Source organism: Mustelus asterias, unplaced genomic scaffold (genome assembly GCF_964213995.1).
Source record: "Mustelus asterias unplaced genomic scaffold, sMusAst1.hap1.1 HAP1_SCAFFOLD_1025, whole genome shotgun sequence".
Lineage (NCBI taxonomy): Eukaryota > Metazoa > Chordata > Chondrichthyes > Carcharhiniformes > Triakidae > Mustelus > Mustelus asterias.
This window is the reverse complement of record NW_027590970.1, coordinates 4,766-27,683: the sequence shown is the minus strand read 5'-3', so window position 1 is coordinate 27,683 and position 22,918 is coordinate 4,766. Positions and strand designations below refer to the sequence as shown.

Here is a 22,918-nt window from a genome sequence, read left to right as displayed (position 1 = left end):
TCTATAGAGATCAGCCCCAGCTTTGCCGATCTACCCTCATAACTGAAGTTTCTCATCCCTGGAACCAGTCCCATGAATTTTTTCTGCATCCTCTACAATGTCTTGACCTCCTTCCTATAGCGATCTATCCGGAGTTGGCCACAATGCTCCAGTTGAGGCTGAACCAAGGTTTTATTCTGGTTCATCATAACTTCCTTGTTATTCTCGGGTATTTGGACATCAGCCTTTCTCCTGTCAATATACAGCTGCCTTATGGGGTTGTGGTCACACATTTGAAAGAGCTGCCCATCAGCCCCACTCCCCTCCCCTTTCCCCAGAGCCCTGCTAACTTTACCTTCAACTGGAGATCCAATTCACTTCAGAAAGATGTATCTGAATCTGCTTCCATCCCTTTTCAGGCAGAACATTCCAGAACAGAATTAATTGAGAAATGAATGCCCCCAGTGGATTTTTCCCAATTATTTGATGCGACGTATTTAATTGTTGATCTTCTGTTTAATACATTTCCAGAGCAGATTTAAGGGAAAATGTTCATGACATCTCAGAGATGAACCACACGAAACACTGTCTGTTTGAAACAAAGCTGATTTATTTGATGCATTAAAATATTAAACTCCAGCCACATTACAGGAGTTAACATCAGCAAAATAAAGGCCAGAATTAATGTGATTCAATCCTAAATATGATCAACAGCAGCAACAAAAGCAGAATCCAACTCCTCCAGAGACACTGTCTGAGAGTCAGTGCAGACTCGATGGGCTGAATGGCCTCCTTCTGCACTGTAGGGATTCTATGAAAAGTAAAGTCAAGATTAAAATAAATAAAGATTCTTCAGCTAGTCACTAATCAGCCTTTTCCATTTTCCTGAAGTCACCTTATAATTATTTATCTCCTAAATTTGATGAATTAAACATTGTCTGCAATTATATGATAAATTATCGGTTTTATACAAATTAATGAATCATGTCTTACTTTATAGTTGGATGATGCAGTGACCAGAACTGTGCTCAGTATTCTAGCTGTGTTCTAACTCGTCTTTTATCAGTTCTAACATAATCTCCCTGCTCTTATATTCCAGGCCTCAGACAGGAAAGTGTCCCAAATGCCTCCTTGACCATCTGATCTACATGTGCAGCCATCTTCAGGGATCAGTGGATATGCACTCCAAAGTCCTTCTGTTCCTCTATAATTCTCAACATCATCCCATGTTCATTCCCTTGTCTTGTTTACTCTCCCAAATTCAATCTCTCTCATTGATCCAGATTGAATTCTATTTGCTATTTTTGTGTTGACGAACCCCCCAGTCCATTAATATCTTCCTGCTGTCCACAGCTTTATTCCTCATCGTCAACCATGGGAGCAACTTTTGTATCAGATGCAAACTTAGCAATCATTTTCCACACAGTTGAGCCAAAATTATTGACACATACCAGAAAACTGTGAACACCGCTGGAAACAGGCATCTTGGCATCATTCAGTCCTGGGTGTGATGAACAGCAGCAATAACAGCAGAATCCAACCCTTGCTGTTGCCTGTGAACTTGCTGGTGTTTCAGCAGGTTGTTTGACTGAGCGAATCCCTTCCCACACATGGAGCAGTTGAACGGCCTTTCCCCAGTGTGAACTCGCTGGTGTTTCAGCAGATTCTGTTTACTTTTAAATCTCTTCTCACAATCAGAACACTCAAAAGGTCTCTGGTCAGTGTGAACAAGTTGGTGTGTAGTCAGGTGGGCTGACTGAGTGAATCTCTTGCCGCACAGGGGGCAAGTGTAAGGTCTCTCTCCAGTGTGAACTCGCCGGTGTATCAGAAGGTCAGATGCATCAATGAATTCCTGACAACACACAGGGCAGGTGAATGGCCTCTCCCCAGTGTGAACTCGATGGTGTCTCAGAAGGTGAGCTAATCGAGTGAATCCCTTCCCACAGAGAGAGCAGATGAATGGTCTCTCCCCAGTGTGAGTGTGCTGGTGTTTCAGAAGATCCTTTTTGCTTTTAAATGTTTTATCACATTCAGAACAATTGATAGGTCTCTGATCAGTGTGAACAAATCGATGTTTCAGGAGCTGGGATGAACAAGTGAATCCCTTCCCACACACGGAGCAGATGAACGGCCTCTCCCCAGTGTGAGTGCGTTGGTGAATCAGTAAATCCTTTTTACTTTTAAAGTTCTTCTCTCAGTCAGAACATTGAAATGGTCTCTGATCAGTGTGAACACTTTGGTGTGTCAGGAGGTGGGATGACTGAGTGAATCCATTCCCACACACGGAGCAGATGAAAGGCCTCTCCCCAGTGTGAGTGCGTTGGTGAATCAACAAATCCTTTCTGCTTTTAAAGCTCTTCCCACACTCACAACATTTAAACGGTCTCTGATCAGAGTGAACCTGGTGGTGAGTCTGGAGGTTTGATAAAGCATTAAATCCCTTTCCACATTGAAGACAGGTGAATGGCCTCTCACCAGTATGGACATGTTGGTGTGTGTACAGGCTGGATGACTGAGTGAATCCCTTCCCACACACAGAGCAGGTGAATGGTCTCTCCCCAGTGTGAATACGTCGATGGGTTTCCAATTCAGATGGGTAATTGAATCCCGTCCCACAGTCCGCACATTTCCACGGTTTCTCCATGATTATTGACAGGCTATCGGGTGTAGGCGGGATGCAGATTTGAGCTCACTATCAGATCAGCCATGATGTTATTAAATGGCGGAACTGGCCCGTGGGGCCGAATGGCCTATTGCTGCTCCTTGTTCACATGATGCCGGTGTCCTCCTGTCTCTCCAGGTTATAGAATCAGTTGAAACCAGGTCCACACAGAGAACACGAGTACGGTGTCTACCTGATGTAAATGTGCTATTTCTTTTCACACTGTGTGACTGGTTAAAGCTCTGTTCCAGCTGACTGTGGAAAAATAACTGAGATGTCTGTGTCTCGGGGCTTTTCCAGTCACACTGATGTTGAATAATTTCCCAAAGACAAAATAGGCAAACGTTTCTCCTTCCACATTCATAGGCCTTTGATATTCAGATCCTGAAGAATCATGTGACACTGTCAGATCCTGAGATTGGTTTGAATCGCCCGTCTGCAGATATTCTGGAAAAGGAGTTTACATTGAATTACTTTGAATATACAAGACACAAACAAGCCATTCAGTTTAATTCTTTATACTTGACACATCTTCTTCTGTCCCATAGACCTCATCTCAGCCTTTCAGTTGATTTTTCTATTTCTTTTTCTCTCGTGTGTTACTCCCATTTCCTTTTGAAACAAACTCAGCACTTTCCTCAACTCATTTCTATGGTAATTCTAAACCTGTGAGTGAAGAAATTTGTCCTTATTGCCTTCTTGGATTTATTAGTAACTATCTTGTATTTATGACTCTTTGTCTATTGATCGTTCCTTCTTTTAGACTCTGTCACAAGTGGAACATTCTCTCCACATTTCCCCTGTCCAAGCCACGAATAATTTTAAAGACTTTTATCAGGTCACTGCTCTACAGGAAAAAACTTCAATCCATTTAATCTTTCCTGAAAGCTGTAATCTCTGTTTACAAACATCATCACAGTCAATGCAGAATAGAAATCACAGAGAGACAAACATTTCTCTTGGGGTTGTGTGAAATTCATCGACTTGTAACCGTGTGTAAAAGCAGTTTTCAAACATCTATCAGTGTCAGTCCACAATAGAAACGCTGAACAGACAATTTTCTTTCCTCCACTCCCAGTTTTCTCCCTCCCTCTCCTCTGTCTGGGTTCAGTTCTCCAGCTCCTGTTTGCAGACTGACAATAAAACCAACGGGTCTTATTGGCGTGTTGGGGCCTCCAGCAGGTGTTTGTGAATCCTCCCCGCCCACCTCCCAGGGTTTCCTTCCTTCCCAGAGATCAGAGTCCTCATTGATTTGAGGCCAAAGTGTAACCTCTTATTTATTGTCCCCCTCCCCCATCCTCTGATGTGAACCATCCTCCAGTGGCTGAGCCAGGATGGGGCCGTTAACCTGGGCCTGTTCCCGGGAGGGAGGGAGGGAGAAGTCCCGCAGCTGCAAACCAGGGAGCTGACAATGATTCTGAAAGGTTTGCGGATCCATAAAGTGTTTCCAAATCCTCCCTAATGTCCAGCTGCCAGCTCAGTGCTCCCCGGGCCTGTCCCCACAGTAAAGTGGGTGCCTGCGGCCTAGGCCAGAAGTTGGTGCTGTTTCCAGTGCAGCCGTGGTTTCCATTCCCACCCTGTGCTCACAATCTCCTCCCGAACCCGCTCCAACACCATGACTGACACTGAGCATGCTCAGACCGTGCACCCACACCACCTGATGTGGAGATGCCAGTGTTGGACTGGGTGAGTCACCTGATGAAGGGGCGGCGCTCCGAAAGCTTCTGATTCCAAATAAACCTGTTGGACTTTCACCTGGTGTTGTGACTTCTTACTGTGCTCACCACACCTGCGCAGTCCGTTCCCAGGCTCCCCAGCGCCTGATCATCTTTGCGCATGCTCCACTCCCAGCCTGGACCCGCCTCTCATTCACTCCGATTGGTTGGAGGACCAGCCGCTCCGGCTCAGTCCTCCAGACCCGCCCCCTCTTCCTATTGGTCCGGAGCTGCCGTCAATCAGTCCCCGGGCATTGTGATGTGGAGCATGCGCAGTGTCATTGCTGTCCTTGGCGCTTGTTTGTCCCGGAGAAGCGGAGTCAGCGTTAGGCGGTGGCTGGGAGGATTTGGAAACACTTTGTGGATCCGCAGGCGGGAAGGAGCTCGAGCCGGCGGGTTTTCAATGGCGCGGATCCAGAGCCCGAAAGAAAACCGGAAACATAAATGGATCCGGGCGGTGAGGCTTCATAAACACCCGGTGTCGGCCAGATGCTGGATCTCGGGTCAGGGTGACACAGTGGTTAACACTGCTGCTTCACAGCGCCAGGGAGCCGGGTTCAATCCCCAGCCTGGGTCACTGTCTGTGTGGAGTTTGCACATTCTCCCCGTGTGATGCGTTATCAATAAGGTGAAAGACTACCGATATGCCAATATAAGTGTAGGCTTTTATTCACAACAGAATCAGGAGCAGATCCCAACAAATAACCGACCTGGACTAAACAAGGGGGAGGAGACAGCCACCTTTATACTAGGTGCTGAGGGGAGGACCCAAACTGGAAGGGGATGTGTCCAGGTATGACAAGCACACACAACGGTGGTCCATATAGGACAAAGGCACAACTGAGGTCCACCACACCGTGTCTGCGTGGGTTTCCTCCGGGTGCTCCGGTTTCCTCCCACAGTCTGAAAGATGTGCTGGTTCGGGTGCATTGGCCGTGCTAAATTCTCCCACAGTGTTACCTGAATAGGTGTCGGAGTGTGGCAACTGGGGGATTTTCACAGTAACTTAATTGCAGTGTTAATGTAAGCCTACTTGTGACACTAATAATTATACTTTAATCCAAAAAAAATAAAAAAATTAATTAAACTTTAATCCCTCAATTTGCGAGGCAAAATCCTCAGACGTTAACATCTGCCATCTTTATTAAGGGCAAAACCAAACGGATAACCCAAATGGATTTTTGTAAACAGCAGACAAAAACATCAGAGATAGGGCTTGTTGTGAAATCAGTGGATTATAAAACAGGAGGTCAGAGTTACAGCCAGCAACAATTTCTATTTATAACATCATAAATCATCCCAGTGCACTTCACACAGGCAGCACGGTGGCACAGTGGTTAGCACTGCTGCCTCACAGCGCCAGGGTTCAATTCCCGGCTTGGGTCACTGTGTGGAGTTTGCATGTTCTCCCCGTGTCTGCGTGGGTTTCTTCCAGGTACTACGGTTTCCTCACACAGTTGTAGGTGCATTGACCCAAACAGGTGCCGGAGCGTGACAACTTGGGGAATTTCACAGTAACTTCATTGCAGTGTTAATGTAAGTCTTAATTAGTCTGTGACTAATACATAAACTTTAAGGAACATTATCAAACAAAGTGAGATTCCCAGATACATCAGGAGATGTCAGGACAGATGACCAAAAACTTGGACAAGGAGGTGAGTTTTAAAGAGAGTCTTAAAGGAGGAAAGTGAGGTAGAGACAGAGAGATGTAGGGAGGGAATTCAGATCCTGGGACTGAAGAACTGAACATACGACCACCAGTGGTGGAGCAATTATTGTAGGGAATGTACAAGAGGCCAGAATTAGAGCAGCACTGATATCTCGGATGGTTGTGGGAAGATTACGGAGATCGGGAGGGCTGAAGCCATGGAAGGATTTGAAAACAAGGATGAGAATTTTATAATCAAGGTATTGCATGACTGGGAGCCAAGGCAAGTCTGGGAGGACAGGGGTGATCAGGGAACAGGACTTGCTGTTAATTAGAAAAGTGGTAGCAGACTTTTGGATGACTTCACCTTTCCACGGGTAAAATGTGGGAGACCTGCAAGAGTGCGATGGAACAGTTGAGTTTGGAGGTAACAATGGCCTGAATGAGGGTTTGAGTGCCAGATGCACTGAGGTAGAGCTGAGGTCATGTGATGTTACCGAGGTGGAAATAGGCGGTCCCAGAAACTTGGGATCAAATGGGACACCGAGGTTATGAACAGACTGGTTTAATTTCAGACATTTGCCAGGAAGAGGGATTGAGTGGATTGCAAAGGAACAGGATGTGGAAGGGGGACCGAAAACAGTGGCCATGCTAAATTCTCCCTCAGTGTACCCGAGCAGGCCCCGGAGTGTGGCGACTAGGGGATTTTCACAGTAACTTCATTGCAGTGTTAATGTAAGCCTACTTGTGACACTAATAATTAAACTTTAATCCCTCAATTTGTGAGACAAAATCCTCAGACGTGAACATCTGCCATCTTTATTAAGGGCAAAACCAAATGGATAACCCAATTCTTGATATTTTATTGAGGTTAATAGTCAGCAGGAAGAGAACCAGAAAGCAGAATGGGCCCTGACACTGATACCAGGTTTAACTTAGTTAGAGAGGGCGGTTTGGAGAAACCCCCTTCACAATTTTTCATCAAATCTCGAAACAGTCAGTTCTGGACACAAAGTTAACATCTGCTATTCTGACTGATTGGGTCAGGATGATTCAGATTGATGTTTTCTCACATGTTTTGAATGAAGTGAAACATCAAAAATACTATCTCTAGTTGTATGAATTTTTTAAGAGGAAACTGAAATGATTGTCTGTCTATTTATTTGGATTTCAGTTCAGGGAGGAGGGAGAGTGTGTGGGATGGGGATCTGCAACTTTGGGGGTTCGAGAGGAAAACATTCCAGAGAAACTAGAATTGTCTGTTCAGAATTTCTATCCTGGACTGTCAGTGATGATTTTTATTGACGGTTTTTACAGGTGTTAGAAGTTGAGGATTGCAGACGGGAATCTCAAACCAGACATCACATCAAGATCTGACAGAATCACTCGATTCATTAGGACCTGGATATCATCGGACTTGGAAAGTGGAAGGAGAAATGTTTGTTTGTTCTGTCAGTGGGAAAAGATTTCAAACATCAGTGTGACTGGAAAATCACCGAGACACACAGTGAGAGTGTTCCAGTGAACTGACTGTGAAAAGAGCTTTAACCAGTTACACAGCCTGAAAAAACATCACCATTCACAGTGAGGAGAAACTGTACACGTGTTGTGTGTGTGGACCAGGCTTCAACTGATCATCAACATGGAGAGACATGATGACACTGACACCACGGAGAAACCGTGGATATGTGGGGACTGTGGGAAAGCATTCACTTGCCCATCCAAACTGGAAACTCATCGACGCACCCACACTGGGGAGAGACCCTTCACCTGCTCCACATGTGGGAAGGATTTCACTCAGTCATCCAACCTAGCATTACATCAGCGTGTTCACACTGGGGAGAGGCCGTTCAGCTGCTCTGTGTGTGGGAAAAGGTTCATTCAGTCATACAATCTAGCGTTACACCGGCGGGTTCACACTGGGGAGAGACCATTCACCTGCTCCGTGTGTGGGAAGGGATTCATTAATTCCTCTAACCTAGTGGCACACCAGCGAGTTCACTCCGGGGAGAAACCATTCAGCTGCACTGACTGTGGAATGAGCTTTAGGCTTTCATCCACCTGCTGAAACACCAGCGAGTTCACACTGGGGAGAGGCCATTCAGCTGCACTGACTGTGGAAAGAGCTTCAGACACTCAGGCAGTCTCACTGTACACCAGCGAGCTCACACTGGGGAGAGGCCATTCACCTGCTCCGAGTGTGGGAAGGGATTCACTGATTCATGCCAACTGCTGAGACATGAACGAGTTCACACCGGGGAGAGGCCTTTCACCTGCTCCGAGTGTGGGAAGGGATTCATTGATTCATCTCAGCTGCTGAAACACCAGCGAGTTCACAAGTGAGGGCAGGGATTGGATTCTGCTGTTATTGCTGCTGTTAATGACAACCAGGCCCTTTCATTCTGACAGCTGGAGTTTGTTTCTGCTGATGTTAATACACCCGGTAACTGGGCTGGAGTTTAATATTCTGGATCTAGAGGTGATTGTGCTCCTGGGGCTGCAGTTACCGCTGTCCATCTGAAATTAGTTTACAACAAGATTCAGAACTTTTACTTCAATCTCAAATTGTTTCAGTGAAGTTTATTTATTAGTGTCACAAGTAGGCTTACATTAACACTGCAGTGAAGTTACTGTGAAAATCCCCTAGTCGCCTGTTCGGGTACACTGAGGGAGAATTCAGCATAGCCAATGCAACTAACCAGCACATCTTTCGGACTTGTGAGGAAACCAGAGCACCTGGAGGAAACCCACACAGACACGGGGAGAACGTGCAGAGTCCGCACAGATAGTGACCTAAATCAGGAATCGAACCCGGGTCCTGGCGCTGTGAGGCAGCAGTGCGAACCACTGTGCCGTCCTATTGATCTTTGGCCCGAATTCTACAATTCAGTGTCTGAGAGGTTCCACTGATGAACATCTCCAATTAGAAAGTGCTGATTAATCCTTGCTGAGAATTCTTACTGACCTACACACAGTGACACCTCCAGTATCCCCCAGAAAGAAGGGGTTTGGGAATTGGTGGAGAATCGAGAATCTCCAAATGTCACCCATCCCGTCTGGTACAGAAATCCCCTCAGCACAGGAATGGAGAAAAGTCAAATCCAAGTAACAGATTGTGAGAAATCACCATCTAATAGCCTTATAAAATCTTTGGATACTGATGGAATATTATAGAAAGAGCTTTCCCTCTGTCTTCTGAAGAAAGCTTGCTGGCTGAGAAACACAGGACAAGCCTTTCTCCCTGCCAAGGACCTGTCTCTCGCACAGGCCCTGAAGCAAGACATTTTTAATCCTGATACCATTGGCTCTTATAGTAACTAACTACATGTAAAGGTTAAAACAGGCCCTCAAGAGCAAGGAGATTTCAAATTGACTGGCTTCTCCCCAACACCCACAATCAGGCTCATTGAAGTGAACCTTCCATAGGCACCAGTTATGGACATCAACATTCACTTGGCTTCATCCGTCTGCTTGTCCTCTGGGATCTGTAAACCTCTCTCACCTGTCACAGGTCAGGTGCTTTTCCTATCTATTTAACTCACACATCTTGTTTTAACTGTTGCTTCTCAATAAACTGTTTTAAAATCGCTTCTGAGCTCAATTCCCTTTTTGGGTGCAGACCAGTAAGAGTTTAGAAAGTAGATTTTTAAATGTTTCTGTAGATATGTGGATAGGAAGAAGCGAGTGAAAGTAAACATTCTCTATGAGAGGCAGATAAAAGGCAAAATATAATGGGGAACAAGGAAATGGCAGAGAAATGCAACAAATACTTTGTATCCATCTGTCTTCATGGTAGAAGACAAAAGAGAAATTCTAATAATGGGGAACCAAGGGGTTAGTGCAAGGGGGCGGGAACTTTAATACAAGGAAGAGCCATTTTTAAACATTAGTCACCAATACAATATCGTTTTGAGTTGTAATGCTGTTCATAAAATGTCAATAATAATGAAAAACTAGACAGACATGTTCCAACCTCATTTTATGGAACTTTACAGAAAAGTTGTTAATTAAATGATCCTTTCTGACAAGTGCAATGTGAATAAAAGTTTTAAAAAATGAAACTAGCCATTTAATTCCCATCAAAATGGGTTTGATCGATCAATGGTGGGAGCTGCACAAGTCCAAAGCTGTGGTGGCTTTGGAGACCGGTTACACAGTCCCTTGTCCAATAAGAATGAGGGTCTTATAGAAATAGAGACTGGAGAAATTAATGGGACTAAATGGTGACAAATTCCCTGGACCAGACAACCTGCATCTTGGGGATTTAAAAGAGGGAGCTTCAGAAATAGTGGATGCATTAGTTTGATCTTCCAGAATTCCTTAAACCCTAGAACAGTTCCCAAGGGTCAGAAGTCAGCAAACATTAACTAGTCCAGAAAGTAGAAGAGAAAATGGGGAATATAGACCAGTTAACATCGGTTGTAGGTGAAATATTAGAAATCTTATTGTTTGGGACTTGGTAACAGGGTACTTATAAAATCAAAAACAGAAAATGCTGGAAACTCTCAGCAGGTCTGATAGCATCTGTGGAGAGAGAATAGAGCCAACGTTTCAAGTCTGGATGACCCTTCGTCAGCTCTGACAGACAGTCATCCAGACTCGACATGTTGGCTCTATTCACTCCCCACAGACGCTGTCAGATCTGCTGAAATTTTCCAGCATTTTCTATTTTTGTTTCAGATTCCAGCATCCACAGTATTTTGCTTTTACCGATAAAATCAGACTAGGATCAAATTAATGGTGGTGAGAACAATGAGAGATGATCTGATCAGAGTATATGATTCTTCATGGGCCTGAGAGGTTCGATGGTGTGAAAATGTTTCCCCTGACTGCGGAACCTGGAACACTGGGTCACAGTCTCAAAATAAGGGGTCAATCATTTAGATTGAATTGAGGAGAAAATTCTTCACTCAGTTGTGAATTTCTAGAATTCTCTACCCCAGGGAGCAGTGGATGCTCGGCATTGGGTGCAATTAAGACAAAGATTGATAAATATTTGGGTATAAAGATAAGTTAAGCGATATGGGGCGGCACGGTAGCACTGCTTCACAGCTCCAGGGACCTGGGTTCGATTCCCGGCTTGGGTCACTGTCTGTGTGGAGTTTTCACATTCTCCTCGTGTCTGCGTGGGTTTCCTCCGGGTGCTCCGGTTTCCTCCCACAGCCCAAAGATGTGCAGAGTAGGTTGATTGGCTGTGCTAAAATTGCCCCTTAGTGTCTTGAGATGCGTAGGTTAGAGGGATTAGCGGGTAAATATGTAGGGATATGGGGGTAGGGCCTGGGTGGGATTGTGGTCGCTGTAGACTCGATGGGCTGAATGGCCTCTTTCTACACAGTAGGGTTTCTATGATTTCTATGTTTCTATGATATGGGGACAGTGCGGGAGGTGGGGTTGAGGTAGATTATCAACCTTGATCTCAGTGAATAGCTGAGCAAACTCAAAGGGCTGAATGGCCTCTTCCTGCTCCTATTTCTTATGACATTAAAGCTCGGCACAACATCGTGGGCCGAAGGGCCTGTTCTGTGCTGTACTGTTCTATGTTCTAAACCTCAGTCTGGTTCCCCTCAAACTGCTGAGTGAGTGAATTAAATCTTTCTTCACAAATCACCAAGACACCAATCTACAAGTCAGAATATAAACATTGTTTATTGGTTACAAATTGTAGTTAAATCTGGGCACACAGACCCTTTCTAGACATGTCTAAATGCAATCAGAGTTATCCAGCAGTTCAACACTAATAGGGAGAGATATTTCACAAAACAAGTAACAAAGATCCCAGGATACTCAGTGATTCACTGTAAATTAGCACGAATGGATGCTGAGTATTCATTACAGCAAGGAGCAGAGTCTGAGCTTATAAATTATCGAGTTTACTTTCAGAGTAATTCCTTCAATATCTGCAAGTTAACAGCTATGAACAACTCATCTATCAAACAGCTCAAGCCTGATTCCCAACATTCAGAGCTTCCACTGTCTGATCCTGGAGTTACAGAACAGACTTTCTCCTGTCAATGTAGAGCTGCAGCATTGGACTGTGATCTGTTTATTGTTCATCTTTATTTCAGCAGAGTTTCTAAATGATATAAATTTAAAACAAAGTATTGCAGGTGTGATGGTTTATTGACAGGGGATCTCATAGAAACTTATAAAAATCTAATAGGGTTAAACAGGGTAGATTCAGAAAGAATGTTCCCAATGGTGGGGGGTCCAGAATTAGGGGTCATAGTTTGAGGATAAGGGGTAAACCTTTTAGGACTGAGTTGAGAAATTTCTTCACCCAGAGGGTGGTGCATCTGTTGAATTCACTACCACAGAAAATAATTGAGGCTAAAATGTTTTGTGATTTGAAGAAGGAATTAGATATAGCTCTTGGGCCTAAAGGAATATTTGGGGGTGGGATATTGAATGTGATGATCAGCCATGATCATAATAAACGGTGGAGCAGGCTCGAAGGGCTGAATGGTCTACTCCTGCTTCGAGTTTCTATGTATGTTTCGATGTAACAAGGCCTCTAACTCAAATAGTCAGTTGTCAATGGCTGGGGAGCTAATGGCTCCAGACCTTAACTCACCAAGACTTGATGGGTTTCACAGCACTTGCTCTATAATTAAACAATAAAAAGTGTAACTGCACCATCCAAGGGCATGTGATGTATTTCACTTGTCAAATAAGGATGCAGCTACAGACAAAGAGCCAGTCACAAGATTCTCATATATTACACTGATTACAATTAAGCTGAATATCACATCAGGTTAAATGATTAATATAATTCAATTATTTGATCATTACACATAACTAAACTACAAACTGACCTTTCCTACAGTCTCTCGCAGTCCAGTCAAGCAACAGGTTGGCACGGAGATAGATAGGAAAGTACGTTGTGAGGAGGATACAAAGAATCTGCAAAGGTATATAAATAGGTAAGTGAGTAGGAAAAATCTTAGCAGACGGAGTATGATATGGGAAAATATAAGGATTTTGACTTTAGCAGGAAGAATAGGAAAAAACAATATAATCTAAATAGAGTGTAGAATGCTGCAGGACTGAGGGATCTGAGTGAACTTCTAAAAGAATCACAGAAAAGTAACAAGCAGGAACAGCAAGTAATTAGGAAGGTTTTCTGTAAGGGAGATGGAATATAAAAGTAATAAAGTCTTGCTACAATCATAGAAAGAATTGGTGAAACTGCACCGAGAGTACTGTGTACAGATTTGGTCTCCTTGCTTGAACAGTGATACGGGTGCATTGGAGACAGTTCAGGGGAGATTCACTAGACTGATTGCTTGGATGAAGGAGTTTGTCTTCTGGGGAAAGTTGAGCAAGTTGGGTCTATACTCAATGGAATTTAGAAGAATGAGAGGTGACCTGACTGAAACATGAGATTCTGAGGGATCTTGTCAGGGTGGATGCCGAGAGAATGTTTTGTTTTTGTGAGGAATCTCGAAGCAGGAGTCACACTTTAGAGATAAGGGCTCTCCCATTTCAGGCAGATATCAGGGGAAATTTCTTCTCTGGGGGTCATTAGTCTGTGGCATTTTCTTCCCCAGAGAGCAATGGAGACTGTGGTTCATTGAACATATTCAAGGCTGAGTTAGACAGAGTATTAATCAACAAGGAGTCAAGGATTATGGAGCAGCAGGAAAGTGGAGTGAAGGCCACAGTCAGGTCAGCCATGATTCTTATTGAATTGTGGAGAAAGTTTGAGGGGCCAAATGGCCGACACCTGCTCCTAATTCTTGTGATCTGATACCCTCCATCATCTCGTGTGGCACGGGATAGATTCAGAATAGACAAAGATCAAAATTGCACATCCATGAGGTGCTGTGGGTCATCAGCATCACAATATTCAACCACAATCTGTAAACTCATGGCCCGGCACATCCCTCACTCTACCATTACCATCAAGCCAAGGGACCATCCTGGTTCAACATGGAGTATAGGACGACATGTCAGGAGCAGCACCAGGCACCCTAAAGCTGAGATTCCAATCCAGTGACTGGTAACACTTTACTATAAGCACATTAAACAACAGAAGCAGCATGTTCTAGGCAAGGACCAAACAATCTACAAACAACGGATCAGATCAGAGCTGCAGTCCCCCCACATCCACCCGTGAATGGTGGGGGACAATTAAACAAATCAGAGAGAGAGAAAGCTCCACAGATATCCGCATCTTCAATGACTGGGGAAACAAGCGGATCAGTGCATTTAACTGTTTTGTCTTTCGTGATCACAGATATGTTATTGATATGTTCTTTGGATTCCGAGACCAGGAAAGACACTCTGGAAGGGATGGGAGCTGGGACTTGTCCATGAGAGTAACTGAAGGTATGAGAACTGAAATAATTGAGAGTTAGAAAAGACAAAGGCCACAAAAAAGCAGCAATTGGTAACAAGACACTGATTAATCTGTTCTTATCCGGCACGATAGCACAGTGGTTAGCACTGCTGCTTCACAGCTCCAGTGTCCCGGGTTCGATTCCCGGCTCGGGTCACTGTCTGTGTGGAGTTTGCACATTCTCCTCTTGTCTGCGTGGGTTTCCTCCGGGTGCTCCGGTTTCCTCCCACAGTCCAAAGATGTGCGGGTTAGGTTGATTGGCCAGGTTAAAAATTGCCCCTTAGAGTCCTGAGATGCGTAGGTTAGAGGGATTAGCAGGTAAATATGCGGGGGTAAGGCCTGGGTGGGATTGTGGTCGGTGCAGACTCGATGGGCCGAATGGCCTCCTTCTGCACTGTAGGATTTCTATGATATGATCCTGAAGAAATGAAGGTACCCGCTTTGTGTCTGAAACAATATTAGTTCATCTGACATTTATCCAGAGTATTAATCTCCAGCCCAGTTATAGCGATGTTCAGGTTCAGTCCTGGATGTGATTAACAGCAGCAATAACAGCAGAATCTAATCCCTGCAGACACTTGTCAACTTTCTGGCGGGTAAGATGATGGGTTGACGGAGTGAATCCATTTCACACTCAGAGAAGGTGAACGGTCTCTCTACATTGTGAGTGTGTTGGTGTCTCAGCAGGTGGGATGAGTGAGAAAATTCCTTCCCGTATTCAGAGCAAGTGAACAGTTTCTCCCTGGTGTGAATGTGCTGGTGTGTTTGCAGGTTGGATGAGCGAGTGAATCCCTTTCCACAGTCAGAGCAGGTGAACGGTCTCTCCCCGGAGTGAACTTGCTGGTGTCTCAGCAGAATACTTGAGGTCTTAAATCTCTTCCCACATTCAGAACATCTGAAAGGTTTCTTATCCAAGTGAACAAGTTGGTGTGATCTGAGGCTGGTTAAATAAATGAATCTTTTTCCACACAAGGAACAGGTGAACGACCTCTCCCCAATGTGAACGCGCGGTGTTTCTGGAGGCTGGATAACAGAGTGAATTCCTTCCCACACACTGTACATCTGAATGGCCTCTCCTCATTGTAAACTCACTGGTGTATCAGCAGATCACTTGTGGTTTTATAACGCTTCTCAAATTCCGTACATTTGAAAGGTCTGTTATCAATGTGAACCAGTCGGTGTGTAGTGAGGTGGGATGATCATGTGAATCCGTTCCCTCACACAGAGCAGGTGAATGGCCTCTCCCCAGTGTGAGTGTGTTCGTGTTCAGTGAGGTTCTGTGATTGTTTAAATAGCTTCCCACAATGCGAGCAACTGAACTGTCTCACAATGTGAATGACCTGGTGCTTCACAGGTCCTCAGAGCTTTTAGAATTGTTATCACTGTCAACGCCTCTCTTCAATGTGAACTTGCTGGTGGGTCAGCAGGTGGGATGATTGAATGAATCCCTTCCTGCACACGGAGCAGGTGAATGGTCTCTCCCCAATGTGACCGCGGCGATGCATTTCCAGCAGAGATGGATAATTGAATCCCTTCCCACAGTCACCACATTTTAAAGTTTTTTTACACAGAGGGTGGTGGATGCCTGGAACTCGATGCCAGGGGAGGTAGTGAAAGCAGATATGATAGTGAGTTTTAAGGGGCATCTGGACAAATACATGAATAGGATGGGAATAGAGGGATATGGTCCCCGGAAGGGTAGGGGGTTTTAGTTTAGTTGGGCAGCATGGTCGATGCAGGCTTGGAGGGCCGAAGGGCCTGTTCCTGTGCTGTAGTTTTCTTTGTTCTTTGTTCCATGGTTTCTCCATGGTGCCAGTACCCTTGTGTCTCTCTTGGTTAAATGATCTGTTCAAGCCTTGTCCACACAAAGAACTTGTGTATTCTTTCTCAGTAAGGGAATCAAGGGTCATGGGGATGAGGCAGGAAAGTGGAGTTGAGGATTATATCAGATCAACCATGATCTCATTGAATAGTGGAGCAGACTCAATGGGCCCAATGGCTTAATTCTGATCCTAGGTCTTCCCATCCTTTGGCTCTCTGCTGTGAATAGTGTGATGTTTTTTCAGGCTGTGTAACTGGTTAAAGCTGTTTCCACAGTCAGCTCACTGGAACTTGGGTGTATGTTCGTCTCGGTGCTTTTCCAGTCACACTGATGTTTGAAATCTTTCCCCACCATCAGAACAAACAAACATTTCTTCTTCCAATTTAAAAGTCGATGATATTCAGGTTCTGATGAATGGAGTGACTTTTTCAGATTTTGATGTGATGTTTGGTTTCAGTTTCCCATCTGTGTGCCTTGTAAAAGACATTGGCAGAGTCAGTATCACTGTCAGTACAGGATAAAAATTCAGAACAAGCATTTCTAGTTTCCATGGAATATTCTTTTCTCTTTTGTTTCCCCAATCTTGTGGTCCAATCAAACTTCCATTTCAACTGAACCAGAACTTTGTTTCCAGTGTCTATGAGACATTGTACCCTGAGTTGTGGAAGGTATCGAGTGTTCCAGTCGACACCACACACTCCCTCTCCAGGACCATTCGAGCATGGACAAGACCACGGAAGAGCAGCCGACAGCCAAGTTACCCCCTGCCGATCTACAAATTACTGTTTTAACCAGCCCCAAGAGCAGGTCCAGGAAAAGATCCTCTGACCTCCCCAGCCTACTCCACACTGAGCAGAATTGGAGTGTGGGGCAAACCAGAAGTGTAATTAAAAGTGGAGAAGCAACTCCTTCAAGGTCTGCAACCTCTCACAATGAATATAAACATGGCTCATGGACTCCTCCCGGCTGCAAAACATCAGCTGCAGCTTGAGACTGGGTGAAAATGTTGAAAAATCTTAGTTCCTTGTGGCTGTATCGGACACTAGGACCCGGTGGGAAGAGAATAACCTTAGCCCCGCCCCCATACTGTTGCGTCAAGAATACCCAGCCGCATGCGCTCCTCGTTGAACCAAGATGGCGGCCGTCAGCCTGGACTTGGGCCTCGGAGGGGAAAAGACCCAGAGCTGCAAACACGGGAGCGGCAGAGTCTCAATCGCGGTTTGAGGCATTCACCAGGTGTTTAGAAACTTTCCCTATCCAGAGCCCGCTCCATCAGAGTTTTCTCTTCCTTCCCCGCTGCAAAGAGGCAAAAACAGCCCAACCCCATCGCCATTACTGACAGTGCGCACGCTCCAATATGGGGGGTTAATGCGCCTGTGCGGTGCCTGCCTCTGGTGTGAATAGGGGACATTCAGCACCGCGGGGAATGCTGGGTCAGGACTCTGCCATTGAAAGTCATTATTAGTAGCTCGTGATGTTTTTACTATTGTGTGTAGATTGGGGGACGGGGGCGGGTTCGATAAATTAATTAAAAGAGGAACCAAGTTATACTGAAATCTATGCATAGATCTTTCATTATCCATCAGAAAGAAAGGGAGTGGTAATAGGTGGAGAATTGTAAATGTCCCAAAGTCTTCCACAAGCAGCAGCAATTACAGCGGAATCCAAGAGCTCCAGTCAAATGTAAACTCAGAAAATGGTGTGACTGAGTGAAGTATTTCACTAAGTAATTGTCAGAATTGTATTCTCATGGATATTCCAGGTCATTTCTCAAAACCATTCAATGGTGGTGGGTGTCATTGATTAGACCAGCACTTATTTCCCATCCCTAATTGCCCTTGAAAAGTTGTTGGTAAGCTGCCTTCTTGAATCGCTGCAATCCATGTGGTAGGTACACCCACAGTGACGTTAGGGAGGGAATTCCAAGATTTTGATCCAATGACAGTGAAGGAAAGTGACATATTTCCAAATCAAGATGGTGAGTGGCTTGGAGGGGGAATTCCAAATGGTGGTTTCCCATCTGTCCACTGTCCTTGTAGATTGTAGTGGTCGTGGGTTTTGTTTCATTGCAAGTTTCATATAGATTTGCAAAAAAAAACTTCTTAGGATGTGCGGCGGCACGGTAGCACAGTGGTTAGCACTGCTGCTTCACAGCTCCAGGGACATGGGTTCGATTCCCAGCTTGGGTCACTGTCTGTGTGGAGTTTGCATATTCTCCTCGTGTCTGCGTGGGTTTCCTCCGGGTGCTCCGGTTTCCTCCCACAGTCCAAAGATGCGCGGGTTAGGTTGATTGGCCATGCTAAATTTGCCCCTTAGTGTCCTGGGATGCGTAGATTAGCGGGTAAAATATGTAGGAATATGAGGGTAGGGCCTGGGTGGGATTGTGGTCGGTGTAGACTCGATGGGCCGAATGGCCTCTTTCTGTACTGTCGGGTTTCTATGATTCTATGTGGACATTACTGACAAGGCTCAGGTATCTGTCCTGAATTACTATCCTGCACTGACAGTGATATGTTACCAATCACCAGTTATCCTTTGTGATGGTGATAGTTGGCCTTTTTCTTAAACCTCTGCAGTCCATATAGTAAAGGTGCTCCCACAATGCAACAGTATTAGGATTTTAACCCAGTCACACTGAAGGGATAGTGATATTTGTCTAAGTCAGGGAGTTGTGTGGTTTTCCCATGTCCCAGCTGCTCTGGTACTTCCAGGTGGGAAAGATTGTGGGTTTGGGAGATTCTGCCAAAATGCTGGTTGAGTTGCTGATGTATAAAATCTCTTTCCATCACCCTCCTCCCTGACCTCTCCCTCTTCACACATAAAGGCTGGATTTTTGTTGTGGGCTCTGAAGGGTGAAGGGTTCCTGTCCCTCAGTGCATTGGTGAACAGTTTGAAGCTTTATGACAATCCAGCAGCTTTCATATCCTTTTTCCTATTCCCAATCCCACAATTTACCAGATTCATTCAGCTCAATTTCACATCTTGCCTTTGTGTTATAATGGCTTGTCTCTTATGTTTCCCTCTTTCTGTTTTCAATTCATTTTTCAGGGGATTAGAAGGTGAGGAATTACAGACAATTGAATATCAAGGATCACATCAAGATCTGACAGAGTGCCTCGATTCATCAGGATCTAAATATCATCGGCCATTAAACATGGAAGAAAAAAGCACCATTCACAGTGGGGAGAAACCATACACATGTTCTGTGTGTGGACAAGGCTTCAAACGATCATCTGGCCTGTCAAGACACAAGCGCAGTCACATCAGGGAGAGACCGTATAAATGTGGAGACTGTGGGAAAGGATTCAATTACCCAGTTGACCTGGAAAATCACCGACGCACTCACAGTGGAGAGAGACCTTTTAGCTGCCCTGTGTGTGGGAAGGGATTCACTCAGTCAGCTGGCCTGTTGATTCACCAGCGCATTCACAGCAGGGAGAGGCAGTTCACCTGCTCCGAATGTGGAAAAGGATTTACTCAGTCATCAGCCCTGCTGATGCATTGGCACACTCACACAGGGGAGAGGCCATTCAACTGCTCCGTGTGTGGGAAGGGATTCACAGATTTCTCTGCCCTGCAGAGACACCAGCGAGTTCACACCGACAGGAGAGAGGTTAAATGCACTGAGTGTGGAAAGAGTTTTAAAACTCCACGCACACTCCGGGAGCACCAGTACATTCACACCGGTTCCACACCGTTCAGCTGCTCCCACTGCCAGAAAGGGTTCAGGACATCATTCCACCTTGTGGAACATGAGCGCATTCACACTGGAGAGAGGCCATTCACCTGCTCTGAATGTGGGAAGGGATTTAACCGATCATCCAACCTGCAGAAACACCAACGAGTTCACAGTGAAGAGAGACGGTTTAAATGTCCAGACTGCAGGAAGGGCTATAAAAGTTCTGAGGAACTGCGTCACCATCAACGTGTTCACTCTGACGAGAGACCATTCACATGTTCTCACTGCGGGACTGGCTTCAGGCAATCAGGCGACCTCACTGTACACCAGCGAATTCACACTGGGGAGAGGCCGTTCACCTGCCCTGTGTGTGGGAAGAGATTCACTTGTTTATCCTCTCTCACTTCACACCAACTTGTTCACACAAATGAGAGACCGTTCAGATGTTCTGACTGTGAGAAGAGCTTTGAAAGCAGAAAACTTCTGCTCGCACACCAGCGAAATCACTCTGAGGAGAGATCGTTCACTTGCACTGAGTGTGGGAAAGGATTCACCCGGTCATCCATTCTGCTGAGTCACCAACAAGTTCACAGTGAGGAGAAGCCATTCACTTGTTCAAAGTGTGGAAAGAGATTCACCCAGTCATACAACCTGGTGAGACACCAGCGAGTTCACCAGTGATCACAGGGGTGTGATTCTGCTGTTATTGCTGCTGTTAATTACATCCCAACTAAATAATGTTTATACTGATAGTTGGAGTTTATCTGATGTAAATCAGCCCTGTTAGACTTGTAGAATACCCCACAGCATCTCCCATTCATGTGTCAATAAATCTTCACGCCTGCAGACCTTGTTTTAAATTTAAATCACTCAGAAACTGTATTGAACTAAGGATGAATAATAAACAGATGACAGTCCAATCCACCCCTGTGTGAATGTGCCGATGTATCAGCAGGCCGATGACTAAAGTCTGTTTTGTAACTTCAGGATGAGGATTTGAAAGCTCTGAATGTTGGTTCTCTCATATGTCGGCTGGAGCTATTTGATAGGCAGGATGTTAATAGCTGTAAACTTGTCAGATGTCGAAAGAATTACTATTGGAGTAAACTCACCCATTTATAACCTCAGACTCTGGTCCCTATTGTAATGAATCAGTAACACAGTGGAATAGCGGGATAAATATGTGGGGCTACGGGGATAGGGCCTGGGTAAGATGCTCTGTTGCAGACTCGATGGGCCCTGTACCCTTGTGCATTCACCCTGCTAACCCCCCCTAACCTACACATCTTTGGACGCTAACGGATAATTTAACATGGCCAATCCACCTAACCTGCACATCTTTGGAATGTAGGAGGAAACGGAAGCACCCAGAGGAAACTCAGACACGGGGAGAACGTACACAGAAACCCACTGCTGTCAGGCAGCAGTGCTAACCACTGTTCCACCGTGCAGCCCTTCATCTGCTGCTGAATCCCACATCCACACATTACCGCCAGACTTGACAATTTCAACACATTCCTGACTGGTCTCCCACATTCTGTAATTTTGAGATAATCCAAAATGTCCCCATGTCTTGCAGACGCTTCCTCCATCTTCACAACCCCCTCTTCTAATTCTGGGCCTCTGTGCAGCCCCTTTGCAATTCCTGCAGCATTGCTGGCCATGCGGACTAATAGAATCATAGAATCCTACAGTGCAGAAAGAGGCCATTCGGCCCATCGAGTCTGCACCAACCACAATCCCACCCTGGCCCTATCCACATATCCCTACATATTTACCCACTCACCCCTCTAACCTATGCATCCCGGGACACTAAGGGGCAATTTAGAATGGCCAATCAACCTAGCCCGCACATCTTTGGACTGTGGGAGGAAATTGGAGCACCCGGAGGAAACCCACGCAGACACAGGGAGAATGTGCAAACTCTACACAGACAGCGACCCGAGCCGGGATTTGAACCCAGGTACCTGGAGCTGTGAAGCAGCAGTGCTAACCACTGTGCTACCGTGCCGCCCCATAACTAATGTATGGTTCTAATGTATGGTTCATCAATGTATGGATGAACTAATGTATGGTTCAATTCCCATTCCAGCTGAGGTCGGTGTCGGAGCTGTCTCCTCACCCTGCCCAAGAGTGGATGGTAACGGCAGCCTGCTACTGACACAAACTGCCAGGGAAACAGCTCTGGATGACACATCAGCAGACATTTGGGGTTCCAAATGCTTGAAAACTGTTAACCTGTGTGAAATTGAGGTGTATTCCAGACTAATTTAAATATAGGATGAGTGTCATTGCTTATTTAGTCACTGCTGTAAACAGTGGAATTTTCACTTTGTAAACCTCAGCTTGAAGGAATAAAGTGAATAAATTGGGATATTCACTTTTACCATTATCCATCTGAAGCCAATGGACTCCTTTTCCCCTGTCCTGATGTGACACTGAATCGTCTTAGGTTTGAAGAAGAAACTTAACCTTAGAGCACTGGGTGGTACAGTGGTTAGCACTGCTGCCTCACAGCACCAGGGATTTGGATTTGATTCCTGGCTTGGGTCACTGCGTGGAGTTTGCACATTTTCCACGTGTCTGTGGATTTCCTCCGGGTGCTCCGGTTTCCTCCCACAGTCTGAAAGATGTGCTGGTTAGGGTGCATTGGCCATGCTGAATTCTCCCTCAGTGTACCCGAACAGGTGCCGGAGTGTGGCGACTGGGGGATTTTCACAGTAACTTCATTACAGTGCGAATGTAAACCTTATTGTGACTCATAAATAAACTTTACTGTTGGCCTCAGTACCCGAGACCTGGCAGGATGGCAAGAATGGCCTGGGGCTCCAGTGAGGTGTACTGGAGGGGCCGGAGTGGGCAAGAGGTGACATTGGGAGGAGCAGCAGCTGGGAGGCCTACAGCGACCTCTGGTGGACAGGAGGGGATGATGTGGAGATGCCAGCGTTGGACTGGGGTGAACACGGTTAGAAGTCTCACAGGTTAAAGTCCAACAGGTTTATTTGGTAGCAAATACCATAATTATGGTATTATATGGTATTTGCTACCAAATAAACCTGTTGGACTTTAACCTGG

At 45.4% G+C, this 22,918-nt stretch overlaps 2 protein-coding genes across 2 annotated transcripts in view; one reads left to right on the top strand and one right to left on the bottom strand.

Annotated features, from left to right (window-relative positions):
* LOC144487765 (uncharacterized) overlaps window positions 1-20,922 on the top strand; it is a 103,210-nt gene extending 82,288 nt beyond the window's left edge. The window contains 7 exon segments of the mRNA XM_078205843.1: window positions 4,729-4,813; window positions 7,617-8,039; window positions 8,072-8,332; window positions 9,516-9,520; window positions 14,241-14,332; window positions 17,211-17,400; window positions 19,213-20,922. Of these exon segments, the coding sequence (XP_078061969.1) occupies window positions 4,729-4,813; window positions 7,617-8,039; window positions 8,072-8,332; window positions 9,516-9,520; window positions 14,241-14,332; window positions 17,211-17,400; window positions 19,213-20,524 (2,368 nt within the window). The 3' untranslated portion in view covers window positions 20,525-20,922.
* On the bottom strand, window positions 575-4,453 carry LOC144487764 (uncharacterized). Its single transcript, XM_078205842.1, has 2 exons — window positions 4,337-4,453; window positions 575-3,088 (listed from the first exon to the last, which is right to left on the bottom strand). Exon 2 carries the CDS (start codon window positions 2,621-2,623, stop codon window positions 2,174-2,176), a length of 450 nt encoding a protein of 149 aa, XP_078061968.1. The 5' UTR covers window positions 2,624-3,088; window positions 4,337-4,453; the 3' UTR covers window positions 575-2,173.
* Window positions 20,923-22,918: the final 1,996 nt, after the last annotated feature.